This window comes from Eulemur rufifrons, chromosome 16 (assembly GCF_041146395.1).
Source record: "Eulemur rufifrons isolate Redbay chromosome 16, OSU_ERuf_1, whole genome shotgun sequence".
NCBI classification, from domain to species: Eukaryota; Metazoa; Chordata; class Mammalia; order Primates; family Lemuridae; genus Eulemur; species Eulemur rufifrons.
The window spans coordinates 2,355,425-2,374,374 of NC_090998.1; the positions used below are offsets into that span (position 1 = coordinate 2,355,425).

Genomic DNA, 18,950 nt, shown 5'->3' on the forward strand with positions numbered 1-18,950 from the left:
TTTGTCTATCTCACACCCTCTGCTAGGGTGTATACACTCTTAAGGGTGGGGATTTTTGTATTCCCAGCACCAACACGGAGCCTGGTACGTAGGCAGTCAATGAATATCAGTTGGAAAAGAATTTGGAAATTGGGGTATAATAGTGGGATCTTGGCTTGGAAATCCTTGGAATTCTGCCCCTGGGAGCAGATGACTTAGGCCTGCTTTGTCTGTATCAGACCTAAAACCAGACTGGGCCAGGTCTGGTCCAGCAGAGGTTATATAATGAACCAGACACACAAATTAATTTTTCATCTGCCATTCCTTGTCTGTCAACATTTCTTTTCCACTTCTGAGGGAGGACAGGATTGTTCCATGATGTTTTTCTTTGTGTACTCATTTCTTCTCCCCTTTCTCCTCAAATATGTCCAGGGAAGTGTTGGAAATATTTCCCATTTTATTCTGCCTCAAGAAGGCCAGCTAGCCAGCCTGGCAGTCAGGAAATGGTTAAGAGAATATCAAGAGTGAATTCCGAGCTGCTTCCTTAGGGCTTCAAAAGGTCAGCTCCCTTTGCAGGGGCAGAGGTTCGAGCCTGTCCACTGTGTGGTCTTTGGCGTGATGCTCGCTGCCTTCGCTGGCTGCGGTGGAGATTTATGGAGTAAATGTTATCACAAGCTGAGACTTAATGAGAGCGCAACTGTATCTCCTGGATGTAGTGGAAAGCAACCATTTTGGTAATAAATAGAGAACAGCATCTAATTTGTAAATTCCTCTTTCCGTTGCTAAGTTTAATCAGATCAGAGAAACTGAAGGGAATTGTTGATGACCAAAAATTATTTTCCATGCCTTAATCTGGCCAGGAAACATCCCTCCTAATGGGAATGTCATGCTGCTCTGGCAGTGGTGGGGGTGACATTTGTCATTAGACTAACCCAATTGTTGCATATTGAGAAAATATGTTTAGACCAAAATCTATTTAAAACCAAGGTGGAGCCGAGGCCCATGTTGCTCTATTACTGGTGTCACTGGTTCATAGAAGCAGAAACTCTTCCCAGTGAGACCGCAGAAGTCCATAGCAGAGGCATCCTAAAGATGTCTCCTTGACTCCTCTCGACAGCCACATGGGCCACCAGGGAGCTCAAACTGTGGTCACAAATAACCTTCCTGACATGGCAGAGAGCAGGTTAAGAGAACAGAACACAATCTCTGGCAGGGCCTTGCCTCATTGAGGGTTAAAAAAAGGATTCAAGAGACACAAAAAGGGAGATGAAGGCAGCTATCTCTTTTCCCAGTTGTGCATAAATATTGTTTTTCATGATTAATCCTAGTTAAAGATTTTTACAAGCTGTCTTCTCACAAGCTGTTAAACACCTCCAGGACAGGGACCAGGCCACGGGTGAGTTACTGTTAGCACACAGTAGGAACTTCCTGACTGTCTCATGACGAGAATGACAGCCTTGATGGGCACACAGGGGGCACGGCTAACGGCGGCCATGCTTCGGGGCTGGCCCTGAGAGCACAGACATCACCAGTAAGGATTCTGACGACCCTTTAGACACAAAGCAAGCGATCCCGAGGTTCTTCCTCTGGCCTGCACTTGGCTTTTGCGTCTACTTGTCGATTGTAGGTAAACACACAGCGTCCAGACATTCTGTACGCACACGGAGTAGTGTGGAATATTATGGACCACAGCTACCGTGTATTGAGCACCTTCTCTTACTCTTTTATCCTTTTCTAATTATTATCTTTAATCCTCACTCCAAGATGGGTATTTCCATTTTCTGACGACAAGGGTGAGGTTCAGACCGCAAGGCCAGTGGCTAGCAGGAGGCTTCCCCAGGCTGGTGCCCGGCCCCTCTTTCTCTTAGTCAGGGAGTTAAGCAGAGGGCACGGCAGCCCACAGAATCGTGAACCTGGTGGCAGGAAGGAGAAATGGAGTGGAAAGAAGCGCCGGAAAGGGAGTCGGGAAAACCCGTCCCTCTCTGAGCCTCAGTTTCCTAATATGTCAAAGGAACACCCAAATAAGCTCTTCCTTTCTATTAATCTTTGAGCATTCCGATTCCTGTGAGGCCCCCAGTAGCACTTCCTTTCTCCTGAAGTCCCAGATTTCAGAGCGGATGTGAAGCTGAGCCAGGCAGCGGCTGCCCCCATTTTGCAGGCAGTCCCGGGCCCCTCTTGGCCGGGCTGCAGGTGCTGCAAGAGAGGAAGTATCTGCTACTTAAGGACTTTGGGCAGCCTCTCGCCGCTTCCTTCCGCAGCTGGCCTCTTTCTGCAGGGCCCACGCTCTTCTGCCTTTTCCCAGCGCCGCTGTCCAGATAACGTCTGTCTTTGCGTGAAAGCATCGAGCAGTAGAATCTCGGTGCTGGAAGGCATCCCAAGGCTCTCCTTCTCCACGACCCCGGCTTTCCATGAAAGCCCCCTACAACCTCTCCACTATAGAGTCTCACCAGCCCCCTTCGTAAGCACTCTGTGGTAGGAACTTACCATGTCACAGAAAAAAATCTTTCATTTTTGTGCAACTCCAGTTGTTGGAAGATTCTTCCTTCTCTTGAGCTGACACCTGCGGCCGGAGCAGAAACACGGTGGTCGTGGGTGCAGCAGTGTCCGCCCACTGGTGCTGCGAGTTATCCTGACGGGGTTAGTTTCTCTCGCTTTTCTGTCTCTGCTCCCTTCCTGCCTCAGTTTCCACGAGGGGCTGTGCCTTTGAGATCTCCTCCCACCCCTTCTCACTTGGTCCTCCCAGCAGCCCCACGCCAGGGCGCTGAGCTGTTCAGTGCTGCGCCACCCCGGCTCGGAGCCGCACAGGCCCAGACGGCTGAGGGAGACCTCGCCTGTCTCCGCGCCGCCCTCCATGCCCCGCAGACACAGCCCGCCCCCCCACCCCCGTCTGCTCTGGGCACTCCTGCCTGCGAGGAGGCCCGCACCCCACAGTGTTACTGGGATCCCCCCGGAGCCACTGTCTCCTTTCTGCTTTCCCCAGGCAGGCAAACTCCTTGTCACCACACCTTGATCACTGCTGCAGCTGTGAGCAGCCGGAGCAGTGGGGAGTAGCCTGACCCTGCCCAGGGCAGGGTCATATTGACACTGCCACCCTCTGCCCAGACCCCAGAGCCTCCGCGCCCTTTCCTTCCTGCCGGGGAGCCCGGACGCTGAGCCTGCAGCTGCCCCTCACAGGGTCTAAGCCTGGGGTGGAGGAGGAAGCTGTGACCCTGGGCAGGGAGGCCCAGGGGACCCCAGGGGCAGCCTTCCCTCAGAGTCATTAGCATTCTGCTCTGTCAGTGCCCCCAGGCCTTCTGCTTGTTGAAGACAGCGGTCCCTGTTCTCTGGGTTTCAAAACCATTTCTCTCTTCTAAAGAGAGAGCGGTCAGCCTCTCCAGCAGCCCACGTCTCGGGAGAGATCAGGGAAGAGGCTGAGACAGGGCAGAAAGGGCGCAGGGCCAAGGGGGCGTCACAGCTTTGCCCCGGACTCAGTCCTGAGAGGGTCTCTGGAGAGAGGGCTGTTCCGTGGAACCGGGGAAGTGACACCATGCGGTGTGGAAGCCCACCCATTCTCGCACATCCAGTCTGGGCTCCGTTTTCCTTCTCTGGGCTTGGCATGGGGTGGCCCCAGCTACGTGTGGCCCTTCTCCAAAGCAGCACAGGGGAAGGAAGGGGCCGGCGGACGGGCAGGGAGTGAACCAGTGCCCACCCTGCCAGCCCGGAGAGGCTCATTCACACCCCCTGTGAGGGTGAGGAAGGAAAGACGAAGGAAAGCCGAATTTAGGGGGCTGCGCTCTAGTGCCAACCCATCTTTACAGGGTGCCCCGGGCGCCTCCTGCAGAAGTCACCAGCCATGCCAGGCCCCGACCTAGAGCCGGCTGGGGGCCTTCCCTGGGAGAACAGCCTGGAACTGTGGGGCACAGTGCTCTCAGAGAGCTTTGGTGGAGAGGGTGGCACAGCGGAGTCCGGAGAGGAGGGCAGGAGCCTGCGAGACGTGACTAGGGCAGCCTCCTCTTCCCCGCCCCATGGCATGAACAAGGGGCGGTGGCGTGGGGCGGAGGCAGGGCAGGCCACGCCCGGGCCCCACTCACACTCACCCACAGCCTCAGTTTCCCGCTGTGGCTGAAGGCCCATCCCCACCTGTGTCCCCAGGCTGCCATGAGCAGCAAGTGAGGTGGTGTCACTTAAGTGCCTAAACACCACACATGGCTGTGCCCGTCTAACGAGCAGGAAAAGAACTGTATGTGCATCAGGGCACCAAGCTCCATGGCACAAACAGTAAATGTCTCGGGGAAAAGGCAGTTCTGTGAGGCTGTGTTGGTCAGGAAGGTGGCAGGGCCTGGAGGGCAGAAGGAGGGTTTGTGCGTGCAGAGGAGCCGGGGATTCCGAGAGGGGCCGTGGGGCACCCCCAGGCACGGGTTCACAGGCGCCCGGAGGCGGAGGGTGGGGCACCGATGCTGGGGGACGGGGGACTGGCTAGCTGACCCGTCTCACAGGGCCTGGGAGGCAGGCGCGGTTGCTGGGGTGTGCTAACCACTGATCCTGCCCACCAGGCATGCAGGTGGCCCTCAAGCACCCGCCTGTCTGTGCCCAGAGCCCCCTCACCAACAGCCAGCGACTTAGTGCTTCATCCAGTCAGAGCACTCCTGTTCTGTAAAGCTCAAGTTATTTTTCTACAACAAAAGAAACCTTAGGGATCTCCTCTCAACCCTCTGGCCCCCAGCAAATGCTTATCCAGGCTTTGCCTGACAACTTCCAAGAGTGAGCAGCTCCGCCTCCCCCCGCAGCCCGGTGGGGTGGGGGGTGGAAAGGCTCCGTCAGGGCACAGTCTCCCCCGCTCTGGGCAGGCGGTGCCCTCCTCCGCGTGGGCAGACCGCAGATACTCGAAGGTGGTGACGAGGCCTCCTGACCGAGCTTATCCAAACTAAGCCTTTCTAGTTTCTTCAGCTGTTCTTGACAAGTCACAGACCATGACCCGTGGGCCCTTCCCCAACCCGGACCTCTATGGTCGTCCCCTTTAAACGTCCTGAGCTCTGGCCCTCTGCCCTAAGGGCCCGACTGAGCCTGAGGGGAGTCCCCCGCCCTGCTCTGTGCCGCCCTGCCCTGCGGGGCCTCTCAGTGAAACATGGGGCGAGTAGGGGCCAGACAGACCAAGGCCTCGTCCACACCAGGCGAGGGGGGAGGCACCACCGACCAACCGACCCGCAAGCACCCAGCAGGCAGAGGTGGCAGATTAATTAAAGTGAAGCGCTCGCCGCAGGAGGGGGCACGGTGACTGATGTTCTGACAGCTGCCCATAAACTCATTCAAGAAATTACGGAGCTGAAGAGGCCCCATGGGGTTGGGAGCTAAAATGACTAACTTCGAATAAATGCCATTAATGGCGCAGCCTGGAGATTTAAGGCAGCAATTTACTTGCGTGCTGGAGGGGGACGAGCTCAGGCCCTTCTGGAGAAACACTGCTCCCTGCTCCCGTGGCCCCCACTGGGGGGCCGCCAACCTCAGGGTAGTGCTGGGCCCCGAGCCCCCTCGCAGGAAATTTAACCGGGGTCAGAATCATCTTGAGTGCAGAAAGCAGGGAAGGAGAAGAAAGGGCCCAAGAGAGGAAAGAAAATAAGCGTGACTTTGAGCTCTGTGTAGCTACTATGAACAGCAAAGACCAGGGTGCAAAGTTCAAAGCTCAGCCACAGTGGAGCTCTGGGATTCCAGACCAAGCTGGTGGGGAGGTGGGCCGTGTGCTCAGGTGTGACACCTGTCTGACCAGGGATGGGCTTTTAGCCTCTCCACGATGTGAGTCTATGGAGAGTGAGAAAGGGAGGGGCCCTGGAGGGGAGGAAGAAGTTGGGAACTCTGTCACCACCTGGCTGTGTGACCCTGGGCAAGTCACTGACCCTTTCTGGACTCAACATTCTCACCTATAAAATGAAGGGCTGGGCTATAGTCTTACAGACCCCTTCTGACTCTGTGATGCAGGTGTGATTAAGATCTCCGTTTTACAATGGGGAAACTGAGCCACAGAGGAATGAGGTGATATGTCCAAGGTCATATAGCTCCAGAGTGGCAGGGAAGGCCTTGGGCACGATTACAGAGTAAGCGGCTTCTCTCCAGGACCTCTGCCTGCACCCTCTGTCCTCCTCTTCCCCTGGTGATCCAAGCACATCCTCAGGGCTCTCTCGGGAGGAGGAAAGAAAGGGTTTTATGGGTTCATCCCATATACACAGTGGCTACGTGGATAGACTTGGCATCAGATCTGCCTGGGTTCAAAGCCCGATTTTATTAGCTGCTTGCTTTGAATAAGTGACTTAATTCTCTGAGCCTCAGATTCCTTATCTATAAAATGGGGGCATATAATACTTTCCTCATGGGGTTAAATCAGTTAATGTATGAAAAGTGCTTGCAAAAGTAGCTGACATATAATCAGCGATCAAAAAACTGAGCAATTATTAGTAATAGTAAGATAGAAATGACTGATATTGCTATCATGCACTCTGAGGGGACAAGGCCTTAAAATGAAGGAATGGCCACTGGACCTCACTGGATCAGGTTGGAAAGGGACTGGGGTGTAAATCACGTCCCTTTCATTTCATACCACGTGAGTGACCATCTAGTGCTAGCCTGGCCCTGGGGACTATACTAGAATAATGTCCTCTCTCCAACCTAAAAGCGGTTGGGTTTCCCAAGGAGTCCTATAGTGGAAGGCCACCATACCCCATGTCTAGAAGACCCCAGTCTCGTCCCTGACAGCCGCAGGTGAGCTGGCTTTTCCCTTCGGGGTGTATAAGCCTCCTGTGTGGGCAGACGTCCTGTTTCCCTGTGGTCCCGGGGAGTCTGAGAATGCCCCCTGCTGCCCTGACGTCCTGTGGAAGGTGGGGTCGGGTGGGAGGGCAGGGAGAGGGGTGTGTGCCGGAGCTCGGAAGTTCATCTGGTGTCGCTCAGCCTCCAGGCCGCCACCTCCCCAACCCGAAGTGGTACCCGAGGTGGCCTGGGTCCACAGTGCCGGTGCTGTAGTGGTGCAGAGAAAAGTTCTGCTTGGGAGCGCCGGATGTCTATGGCCTGCTGAGATCACAGCGACCCTGGTTTTCTTCCTTGGATTACGGCTGCACATCAAGGGCCGGCATTTATGCCTCCTCCCAGTTTATAGCAGTAATAACAACTGTGATGGCACAAAGTGCTTATATTGTGCCTTTTTAATAACGCCACATTGTTTGGCTTCTTAATATTTAATCCTGTTTTATGTTTACTTTCTGATGGCATAAAATCAGCTGGGTTTTAATTGCTTGTGTGGAGGAAGCCCAGCTGGCCTGGGCAGGCAGGAAGTTGCTGAGAAGGTTCTGGAGAAGGTTCTGGAGGCCCCTTCCTCTGTGACCTTTCCACCCCTGCAGGCCGTGGCCCGGAGACCATTCTCTTTCTCTCGCACCATCTCTTTCCTCTTTTCCCTACAACCTGCTTTCCCCCTTTTGGTCTTCAATTCATCATCCCGTTCAGTCTGTCCGTGTGTGAGATGAAGAAAATGGGACCCAACGCTACCACGTGACTTGTCAAAGCTTCAGGGCCATTTAGCAGTGGGGCCAAGCCAAGGCCTGCCCGGGCGAAGACGCAGGAAAGCTCCTCTGCCCGAGCGTTTGAGACGACACGTGCCGCGTGCTCGATCTATCAAACTGCAGAGCAGCAGTGAGGACGGACTCTCCAAGATATTTTTTTTTGCAAAAGAAAATTAAAACAGATAGAAGGTACAGTAACTCCTCCTAGAAGTTTCCTGGGGCAGCAACTACTAACCAGCATGTTCCGTTCATTTCTGTGTGGGGCTGCAGCAGCCCTGTCCTGGTGCCCTGTGTCACCCCTTCCTGTCGGTAACCCACCTGCAAACGTGCACCTGAGCAGACTCATCCCAGAGGTTGCCTGATACGGCCAGAAAAGCCTCGGACCCCAGACCTGTCCTTCTCTGCCGCTGACGAGCTGTCACCGTGGGCATCGGCTTGGGACCACCCCTTCTTCCTTCCTTGGGGACTATAATCTCTCCTTGGCCTGCACCGTAGGGGCATGTCAGTCAGGGTCCTCGCAGAAAACAGAGAGTACTGGGTGACTAAGGATAATTTAATACAGACGCAGGCGGGGTTAAGGAAGTCAGCCGGCAGGAGTGCAGCACAGCAGGGCCGCAGCCGTGGGGAGCTGTTACCACTAAAGGCCTGAAGGGACAGGCTGGGGGAGAAATGAGCAGAGTCAAAGAGGGAGGTGGCGATCACGTGGCCAGACCTGTGGCTTCAGCAGCCAGATGCAGCCCGTCTGCGTCCACCCCAGCCCTGCGAGCAGGGACCCGGGGAGTGAGTGCCCGCCTCATCTCCCAGCCCCACAGGCAGCATCCCGCCATGCCAGCTGCGCCCACCCCCGCAGGAAGCCGGGCACGGGAGAGCTCACCGACCCGGCTTGCAGAGCTCAGCCTCCAGCTGCACGGAGCCCCGTGGGGAGGGCCGAGAGGGGCCGAAGGACGAGCTCTCAAATGCCCAGCACACGGGAGTCCTTAAAACCCCACGAAGACGCGAGTGTTGTGATGACAGGTCCACATCCAATGCCACAGCACTAGGAAGGAGTCCAGAGGATTCCAAGACACAGGCTCTGGCCTTGAGAAAGTTCTAGTTTAGTCAGGGCAACAAACCCAACACTTGTGAAATAATAGCAAACTGTAAGAAGAACACGAAAGTTAGCAATATTAGCAAATATGTATGGCACTTATCATTTTACAAAGATTTTTTACAAGTATTATTTGACCTAATCCTTACCAAAAGCCCTTGAAATAAATAATGTCATTGTTTCCATTTCATAGATGAGGAAACCTGGGCCTCGAAAGGTTAAATAACTTACTCAGAGTCACACAGCGAGGAGAGGGTGGAACTACTACTTGGATGCAGGTTTTTATTTAAAATTCTCATAGACCGCGGTGTCAAAAGAGCTCAGAAAAGGGTCCAGGGACAGTCGGAGGGTCCTGGATGCCTCCACAGACGAGAACTGGGCCTCCAGGCGTGGATGGAATTGTAACACGTCAGGGGCCGGAAACCTTTTCCGTAAAGGGCCGGATGGGAACTCCCTTAGGCTCTGCAGGCCACAGGCGTCTGTGCGCAGCTGCTCCGCCCTGCTGCCCCACCCCAGGGCACTTTGCTTACCAGAGCGGTGACAGGCTGGACTTGGCCCCAGGGTTATGGTTTGCCGACCCTGGCGTACATGAGGGTGTGCACAGGCACTCCAGGGAGAAGACAGGACGTATGATACCACACATAGAAAAGCCCGGAAGTTGGACTGAAGGTGGCACGTTCCAGGGACAATGAGGAAAGCAGCCTAATGTGGTGGGAGAGTTTCTGCAGGCATGAGAGGAAATAGAGGGAAGAGAGCGCGTGTTGGCCACCAGGGCTGCCTAGCACAGTCCCACAGGCCGACGGACTTGAACACCAGGAGGTGATCTCTGCAGTGCTAGAGGCTGCAAGTCGGAGATGGAGGCGTCGGCGGGCTGGTGCCTCATGAGGCCGTGCTGGAGCCCCAGGCCCTCTGGCTGGTGGAGTTTGTCTCTGCGTCTTCGCGCTGTCTGCCCTCTACACCTGTCAGTGGCCACATTTCTCCTAAGGATACCAGTCATCGCGGATCAGAGCCCACCCTCGTGACCTCATTTTAATGTAATCACCTCTTTAAAGACCCTGTCTCCAAATATGGTCACACCCTGAGGTGTGGGGGCTTAGGACTTCAACCTATGAATTTCAGCGGTGGGACATAATTCAACCCCTAACAGACAGGATGGAGCCAAGTTACAGGGAGTTTTGGATTCCAAATGGGAGTCGATGAGGTAGGAAATGAGGAATCCTTTGGCTTGTTGGCCATAACTCTTATTAGTACTTTGAGAAAAATACTAATTTTACAACTATGCAGAAAATAGGATAAAATGGGCATCTGGCCAGGGACCCAGGAGTGTGTGGAAGCCTGGGCAGTTGGACCCAGCAGGCTAGGTGGCCGGGGACGCAGTCCACTGGCTCCGTGTGACATTGTCACACTCTGGAGAAGTCGGGTGGGTGAGCGGTGCCTTCAGCTCCTTCGTCTGCTACCCCAGCCAGCACCTGGGGTGTCTGAGCCTGGTGCATAGACCCTCTTCCCACGGGAGGAAGGACGGGACTGACGGTAGCTGATGAGTTCTTTGACCTTGGATGATGTGCCACCAGCTAAGTTCTGGAGTTCAGACTGGGCGTTTCTCTCAGCAAATCTCACGAGAGGCCAGCCATCCCTGCCGGCCGTCACGTCAGGGCGTCCCAAAGCCCCGTCCCTGGGACAAAGGCAGAGCTGTGCTGGGTGACCAAAGGGCTCAGAAATAGGCAGATTTTTTTCATATCTCCCCGAATCCATTCCTCATTGTCTGATGTGGGGCTTTGCTCTGATGCCACTCAGTCACGGTGCATGAGAAGACGAGGCAGGGTGCCCGGGGAGCAGGGCCAGATGCTTTCTGTGTGGGTGGTTCTCCACGGTCTCCTCCCGGCCCCGGGGAGGGTGCAGGGGAGGGGGAGGGGGAGAGAGCAAAGCAGGGATTCCTTGGAAGACTTTGCTCACTGTGTGCTTTGTGGATTTATTGCTAAGTAACCTCCGTGGCCGTTGTCTTTTTTATCAAAACTGAAGTTGCTCTAACTCTCAGACCTTTGCCAAACCCCTTCTGGAGTCATTTTTCATTCATGTGGATGGTTTTGGCCATCTTTGGACACGCATCATGTTGGCCTGAGAAGATCCAATTGCTTTTTAAGGAGAACACGAATGTGAACACACTGGCACAGCCTGTCTCCACTTGGAGATTTGTTTTAGGCAGTATGAGGACGTGTCAAGAGCCAGTGGTCAGTTTTATCGAGCATTCACTTCGTCTGGGGAAGGTGAGGTGTGCGGTGAGCCCGCTCTTTCTCTGCTGAGGCAGCTGCGGAAGGCCGGGCCGGCTGATCTGTGCAGCCACACTTCCAAAGCACCACCTGGTGTTTCGTGGACGATTCCCAAATTTCAGTGAATAAAGCCTCAGAGGGTTTGCGAACCCAGACATACCAGGGAATACCAGTCTTCACAATGGCTCCGACCGAGTGCTCCTCCCCCAGCATAATTGGTGTGATTTCCAGTTTTAGGAGATTATTTCATGGAGAAAATGACTTACTATAATCTCCCCAGTGTCCACACAGCCGTTCTCCAGGCAGGTCAGGGGAGACCTGGTTGCTGTGTAACAATAACTGCGCGCCTCTCCTGAGACGGAAATAGTCCTGCCAGCACCGTTCGAGCAAGAGTGGCCGGCAGGAGCAGCCGCTTGGAGGGTGAGGGGGAAAAGACGTTAACTAAGGGGTGCAATCAGTTGTTGGCAAAATGGACTCTGTACAACTCATTGTAGCCACTGATGACGTCTCTAAAAATGCAGTGATGTCATCTGTCACTTGCCATGGCAGCTGTTCGTCACACTTTCGAAGAAGGCTCATTTTCCTTTGGAATTTTCTCAGCAGAAGCCAAGGGATAGAATAGCCCAGACACCCACGTCTGGTCCACAGCACCTGGTAGCGGTAACGTTGGAAAGTGGGAAAACAAGCTCCGTCCTCAGCGTTCTCCTTCCAGACTCTGTTCCAGGGTGTGTTGCCATGAAGTTGTCTGCAGATGAGCAGACAGCCAAGCTCCACTTCCGAGGGCAGTGGAGTGGGCTGCCTTTGGAGAAAACGTGCCCTTGGCCATCTGTTCGCCTTCGTTGCCAACCAGGTCATCGTTTGAGTGAGCCGAGGAGGGGTCAGGTCTTCCATGTCGTCCATGGAAGAAGCATCTAGCGTTTATGGTTCTAAACTTTCAACAATGTGGACATTCAGTTCCCTGGAAGTTTCCCTGAAAGAATCAGCTGTGATACCGCTGTCTGATCCCTTAGTAATAGGAACACAAATGCCATTTCACCTGTTTTAGTCCCTCAAGTGCTCATGGGATAAACTGTCACTAATAGGCACTAATATGTTAAAGTATTGCTCCTTCCAGGTGAGATATTTCCTTTCAGCAAGGAACATTTAGCAAGACTTGACCCAAAAGAGCAGATCTGATGGAGACCCCTGCAAGCCATCACGGGAGATGACTTAGAGGATCTGCAAGTCACTTTCCACACAGGTGGCTGCCAACCTGGCCCCCAGGAAAAACCAGCCCTGGTCCAATTCAGTTATACTTGAATGGCTGTGTATTTAACAAGCTCTTCCTATTGCTTTTAAAGTCACTATACGGTTACTTCTGAAATTGAACAGGATGGGACACTCGGGATGTCAAAGCCAGAAGCTGGATGATGCCTCTGCGTGAAAGGTCTCGATGTCCCGGGGTCTCCTCCACTGCCCAGGGCTCCTGTCCCCCGCCAGCCACGGGGACAAGTGGAGCCTGGTGTTTTCCCCTCCTCGCTTCCGAACAAAAGACCGCTCATTACGAGACTCTCACGCTAGTGACTGTTAGCATTCTACGCGGAGACATACCTTTCTCTAGAACTTGAACCAAGTCATTCATTTCCGCTCAGTGCTTTTCTCATATAGGATTTTTGAAAAGTGAAAAAGTAAGTGTCACTGGTTGTGATGTTTCTGTTTATTCTATACGTTGTATTTTAAAGAAGAGTGTGCTTGAGACATGACCCTTTACATAGGTTAAAAGTAAGCCTGGCCCTTTTCTGTAATGAACTAGTGTTCAGAATTCTCACCAAAAAGCAACTTTCAAGGAAGTTCATTGAAAATAATGAGTTCCAGGAGAGGAGGATGAAATTAAGAAACTCCTAAAGCCCGGCTTGCCTCCCCGGCACCCCTTCCTGGCCGGGGGGGCTGCTCACCCATTCCTGGTCAGGGCATGGCGTCCCCCGGGAGAGGACGGCGGACTCCCCACCTCCCCCAGCTGCCGCTCTGTGTCGAGAAGTTGAGATTGGGCCTCACGGGCCTCTCGTTCCCAGCACCCTCTGCGGTGGCCGCGCGGAGACGCTGTCAACACCCGCTCTATCGGATGAGGTGGGAAAACTCTCTCTGAGCTACCAGCTAAAGTATTTGGCATCCAGAACTCAGAACCCATGCAGAATCCAAGCTCCCCTCCTCCCCGTGCGGTGACTGGGGTCTTCACACTCTGCCAGGGCACCCTCCTCGGCAACAGCAGCCCAGACCCCGCGGCAGAATTCTTCTCCCTGACTTACAGACCTCCTCAGAAGACCACCCACGGATGACAGTTTAACTCCTTTGCCCATTTAAACTGCTGAAAAGCAGATACGTCTATGTTCTGGATGTGGTCAGGCCCAGGGTGTTCGCTGGGACTTTACGGAATGGAACTGAATGACAGAACTGGACGGAGGGCCGGCGGGTCGGTGGGTTGTTTTTCCCCCTGCAAGTGACAAGACCCAGCTGTGGGCGGTGCGGGAGCCCTTGAGTCCGTGGCAGGGGGACTTCTGCAATGTGGTGCTGTGTAGGGAGCAGACAAGGCATCTGGCCGTTGCGAGGGGTGAAGGGTACCCGTGCCACAGCTTGCTTTTATCAGTCACCCGCCTGAGCCTGTGACAGGGACACCTCCCTCGGGGCAGCGTGGTCAAGTGGCAGCTCCCCTCTCGGAGGCCCTCTCCTCAAGTCCCCAGTTAGATCCACGACTGTAGACCAGAGCCCATGCTGGAGTAACTCCTTCCCCTGGGGCCCCTCATTTGTTCCGTGTTGTTAATTCATGTGATTTGGGGGTTTCGTTATATTTTGTGATGTTTTCCTGTGTGTTTTGGTTTATTGCTTTTTAATTTTCTTTGTTTTGGTTTGTTTTTGGAGATAGTGGATGTTCTGTGTGGAAGCTGAGCTCCGTGTTTCTTTCCTTTGCGCGTGGCTGACTGCGTGTTCTCTGCCGATGTCTTGTGCCTGGCTCTGGCACCGACCGTCTTGTCTGCGCAAGGAGGCGCCCCGCCGGGCGTGCTTGGTCAGAAGACAGGGAAGCTTGCTGGGTGTAGTCACTCCACAGGAAGCCATGGTGACGGCCCCTGTGCCCTGTGTGGAGAGGTGTGCTGGCACCTACCGGAGTGGACGGGAGGGCATTGCTCTTGCTGGCTGGTGCTGCAGTAGTTGTGTGTGTGTGCGTGTGTGCACACGCGTGTGCCTTCTGTGTCTGCTGAGGACAAGCGACTTTCTCACCACACGAGGGCTGGTGCTGCAGTAGTTGTGTGTGTGTGCGTGTGTGTGCACACGCGTGTGCCTTCTGTGTCTGCTGAGGACAAGCGACTTTCTCACCACACGAGGGCTGGTGCTGCAGTAGTTGTGTGTGTGTGCGTGTGTGTGCACACGCGTGTGCCTTCTGTGTCTGCTGAGGACAAGCGACTTTCTCACCACACGAGGGCTGGTGCTGCAGTAGTTGTGTGTGTGTGCGTGTGTGTGCACACGCGTGTGCCTTCTGTGTCTGCTGAGGGCAAGCGACTTTCTCACCACCGAGTGCTGTTCTGAAGCAGAGCTGAGCCAGCACAGAGGATGTGGTGGCCACTCTAAAGCACAAAGGCTGGCGAAACTAAGGAACTCATGTCATATTCAGAGGGGCATAGAAGGTGAAGAAGGATTCTTTGAGTCAAACTTTTATTTAGAAGAAAAATATAGTAATAAAAAGAAATGGTGCCTTGTAAGCCATAAACCTGGGTTCTAAGCTGGAAAACTGTCCCTGTTCTGGAAATCCAGCCCACCGCTGCCTTGGGAAGAGGCTGGGTCTGGACTGGACAAGTTGGCTCTGGTGGAATTGAATGGCTCATACCCCAGATCAGCCTGGAGTTGGGAGCATCAGGGCGGCTAAAAGGGGAGCAAGTGTCCTGCAGGCTGTCTTTAGGCCACACTAAGGGTTCATTTTGTGGGTTCCACACTCAGCCCTCCTTCACTCCTGATGTCTGCAGTGCTAGTCTGAGTCTTAGCCCGTCACTCACTCTGAGCTCTCTGTCCGGGTCCCAGTCCTAGACGTCCTGGACTCAGGGCCCGGCACCTGTGAGAAACGGGGAGCCCTGCACACCCATGTGGTCATCCACGCGGGCGGCACCATGCCCTTTCTACCAGCGAGCTGGGCCCTGGTCTCGGGATGGACCCCCTTAGAGTTGGCAGGCGGAAAGAAGAAAAGGAAATACCAGATTTTCATGAAAGCTTCTCTTTCTATGACGAGTAGCAGAAGCAAATGGGAAAGCTTCCACGGCTCTTCTGAGGCCATAGAATGGAAGGGAGAGAAAGGATTGAGGGGTCAGTGTCTTACCGCTAAGGTAAGATACTCTGATCACCAGATGTCCTCCCACGTTCCCACTGGCTTACAGCGTCCCCACAGGAAAACCTCCCCCAGACAAGAGCAGGCGGTCAGTCCAGGCGATCCCCGAGCCTGGCTAGGCCAGTGTGGGGCCCTGGCCCTGCTGGTCAGCGGCCAACATGCCCGGGCTCTCCCCCTGCTGGCGCTGGGTCTCGGCACTGGGTGTGTTGCAGACTAATGCTCCTCTCCCCCTCACGCCTTGCCTGCATCCCGTTGACTCTTGCAGTGAGCATGCCCACCAGCGAGACCGAGTCTGTCAACACCGAAAACGTGGCCGGAGGCGACATCGAGGGCGAGAACTGCGGGGCCAGGCTGGCGTGAGTAGGCACGGCGAGCCCAGGGGCTGGGGCTTTTCCTGGGGCGCGGGCAGGGAGGCGGCGTCTGGGAGCCAGCGAGGGTGGCTCGCCACCGCAGGGGCAGAAATCAGAGCTGCAGCAAGAAACGGCGGCATGGGGTGGGAGCCCCGCGGGGAGCAGAGGCCGGAGTGCCCTTGCTCAGCTGAGGCTCGTCTTCAGCTCTTCTGCCAGGCTGGCTCTGCGATCTTGAGCCCTTTTCATCACTTCAGAGAAATTCAGAGTATGGGGGGGGTGGCCCCAAAGTCTGTTCTTCCCGGTCCTTTCGCCCCTCCTCGTAGGAGATGGCAAGGTGAGGGTCCCCGGGCTGCTCCCCACACTTGCATTTTGATTGTGACCGAGAAGAAAAGCAGATGGTAAGAAAGTGCGCCAGGAGATGATAGGCATGTGTGTCCTCACCTGCAGCAAAAGGGAAACAGAGGTGCCTGAAATGCCACCAGAGTCACCTGTGGTCAGGACAGAAGCTGCTGCTTTTCCAGTGACCGGCGCCTGAGGAAGTAGAGTGTGGGGGTTGACCTCTGCCCTCAGGAGCCGCACTGGCCTGGGGCGAGGCCCTCAGCCTGTTCAGGTTCCGCTTTGGGGAGTGGGAACTGCCATTCTGGCTGCCTTGGGGCATAAGGGACTCAGCCTGGTCACCGAAAGGACCTGCAGACAGAGGCTCTGAGTAGGACCAGTCTGAGTTGGCCCCTCTGCGGAGCAGCTTCTTCCTCCCGCCCCTCTGCGGCTGCCCCCTCTCTGGCAGGGGCACGAGCGCGTGGTGGGTGAGGCTGCTGCGTGGCCGTGCTGGCCGCGAGAAGGGCCCCCAGCCAGTGACGGGTCAGGGAGACGAGGCTGAGGAGGGACCGGCTCTTGCGGCGTTTCCAGGGCGCGCAGGCTTCAGTATCACTCACTCTGACAGCGGCACCAGGGAGTCTGCACTGCAGATTTCTCAGCCTTGTCGGGAAGCAATTATTGTCAAAATGTTGTTAAAATACGATGCTAATTACATTTTAAAGCAGCAGTCCAAACCTTTTCCCTCTTCTTTTGGAATCATACAAAACAAGCACTTGAGTTGCTGGAAGTTAGCCCCCGGCAGCAACACTAGGGAAGCGCATATAGGAAGGCTTCAAAATCCATAAGTTCTAGGCCCTTCTGTTGTCTTGACTCCAGGAGGAGGGTTGGAGAGAACACGATCAAAGACCCTGCAACTCTGGCTTTTGGGCAGGGCCCAAGCTGCAGACCAGGAGGGGCTGGGGATCTGGCACCAGGAAGTCACTAGAGAGCGCCTATCCGGAGAGCATGAGGCTCTGTTGGAAAGAGAACATGATCGTCCCCCATGAAGGGCAGCTGGCAGTCTCCAGTCTGTCTGTCATTTCCTCAGAGGATGCCCTCCACTAGCTCCGCGAGCTCTGTGGACACGGCCCCCTCCACTAGCTCCGCGAGCTCTGTGGACACGGCCCCCTCCACTAGCTCCGCGAGCTCTGTGGACGCGGCCCCCTCCACTAGCTCCGCGAGCTCTGTGGACGCGGCCCCCTCCACTAGCTCCGCGAGCTCTGTGGACGCGGCCCCCTCCACTAGCTCCGCGAGCTCTGTGGACGCGGCCCCCTCCACTAGCTCCGCGAGCTCTGTGGACGCGGCCCCCTCCACTAGCTCCGCGAGCTCTGTGGACGCGGCCCCCTCCACTAGCTCCGCGAGCTCTGTGGACGCGGCCCCCTCCACTAGCTCCGCGAGCTCTGTGGACGCGGCCCCCTCCACTAGCTCCGCGAGCTCTGTGGACGCGGCCCCCTCCACTAGCTCCGCGAGCTCTGTGGACGCGGCCCCCTCCACTAGCTCCGCGAGCTCTGTGGACGCGGCCCCCTCCACTAGCTCCGCGAGCTCTGTGGACGCGGCCCCCTCCACTAGCTCCGCGAGCTCTGTGGACGCGGCCCCCTCCACTAGTTCCGTGAGCTCTGTGGACGCGGCCCCCTCCACTAGCTCCGCGAGCTCTGTGGACGCGGCCCCCTCCACTAGTTCCGTGAGCTCTGTGGACGCGGCCCCCTCCACTAGCTCCGCGAGCTCTGTGGACACGGCCCCCGCTGTCTCCATGCACATCCACATTTACGGGTCTGCTTTGTGCATACGGAATGCCCAGGTGCAGTGCCGGGATTACAATACGCACTCGAGGAATCCTGGTCTTCCCACGTCCCCTGTCCCCCACCTGCCCCAGACAGCAATGGGATAAGACTCTGCCGACGTTCCGGTGGGAGAAGCAGCCTGAGACCGAGCCTGGGGCAGGGAGAGACCCGCACTTGTAAAGCTAAGGGTTTAAAGTCTCAGTGATAAGATGAGGCCCGATGAGGACGGCTATGCAGTGAGAAAACCCGGATGAACGTGGTCCCTGCGGGGGCAGGGCAGGAATGAAAGAGCTGCCACGTGGGAGCAGGCGGGCAGGGCGGCGGTGAAGAGGAAGGACCAGCACAGGTTGAACAGATAAAAGGGTCCTGAGGCAGAAGTCAGATCTGAAGCAGGCCCTGGAGGGATCTGCAGGTGTCAGGCGACAGCAGCCGTGCAGCACAGGGCTCCACTCTGGCCAGGGGTGGGACACACATTTGCGGTTATCGGCTTAAAAACCATGAAGGAGGTGACAGGACGAGGCTTGTTCACAGAGGACTGGAAGGCAGAAGACCAAGGGCCGAACCTGACACACGGGAGAGTAAGTCCCAGCAAACAAGACAAACGGGACGCATTAGGAGAACAGCGGCGCCGACCTGGAGGCCCCGGGAGGAGGGATCTCAGGACAGGGTGGCCAGCCGGGCGCCAGGTGGTGGGGACGCAGCGGGGCGGAAACAGGCCGCGCAGGCGGAGCTCGCAACCTAGTGCGGATGAGACCCTGAGCAAATGCAGAGGGGCCTGGACGCTGGGGAGGGCGTTAAGAAGAAAAAGTGAACGCAGTGTCGGGTTAGTCGCAGAGGGACCTGACTTGAGTCGGGCGGGTTAGGAAAGGCTTTGAAGAACTGAAATTTCGACTGAGAACTGAAGGCTGAACATAAGTTACCAAGGTGAAGAATAAGGAAGAATGTTCCAACCAGAGGCACCAGTGTGTTTCCAGGCCCTGGGTACAGCCAGAGCGGGTGTGAGCAGAGGGAGCAGGGGTGAGGCCGCAGACAGGGCAGGGACTGGTAGAACCTTAATGATTTGGGTCTTAGAGACGGGGGTCTCGCTATGTTGCCCAGGCTGATCTCAAATGCCCAGGCTCAAGCGATCCTCCCTCCTCAGACGCCTGAGTAGCTGGGACTACAGGGCGCGACACTGAGCCGGTCTTAGTTTGGTGTTCCCGGAGGATCTCTGTGGGGTAAGAGCCAGGCGCCCCCACGGGGAGCGGCAGTAGCATGAGCAGGT

General features: G+C 55.7%; 1 protein-coding gene across 19 annotated transcripts in view; it reads left to right on the plus strand.

The window, feature by feature from the left end:
• The window catches only part of CACNA1C (calcium voltage-gated channel subunit alpha1 C), a 585,430-nt gene that overhangs the window by 436,193 nt on the left and 130,287 nt on the right, over nt 1-18,950 (plus strand). For all 19 annotated transcript variants that reach the window (XM_069489394.1, XM_069489389.1, XM_069489378.1 and 16 more), the window contains exon 10: nt 15,467-15,557. In XM_069489394.1, the coding sequence (XP_069345495.1) occupies nt 15,467-15,557 (91 nt within the window). The remainder of the gene's footprint in view (nt 1-15,466; nt 15,558-18,950) is intronic.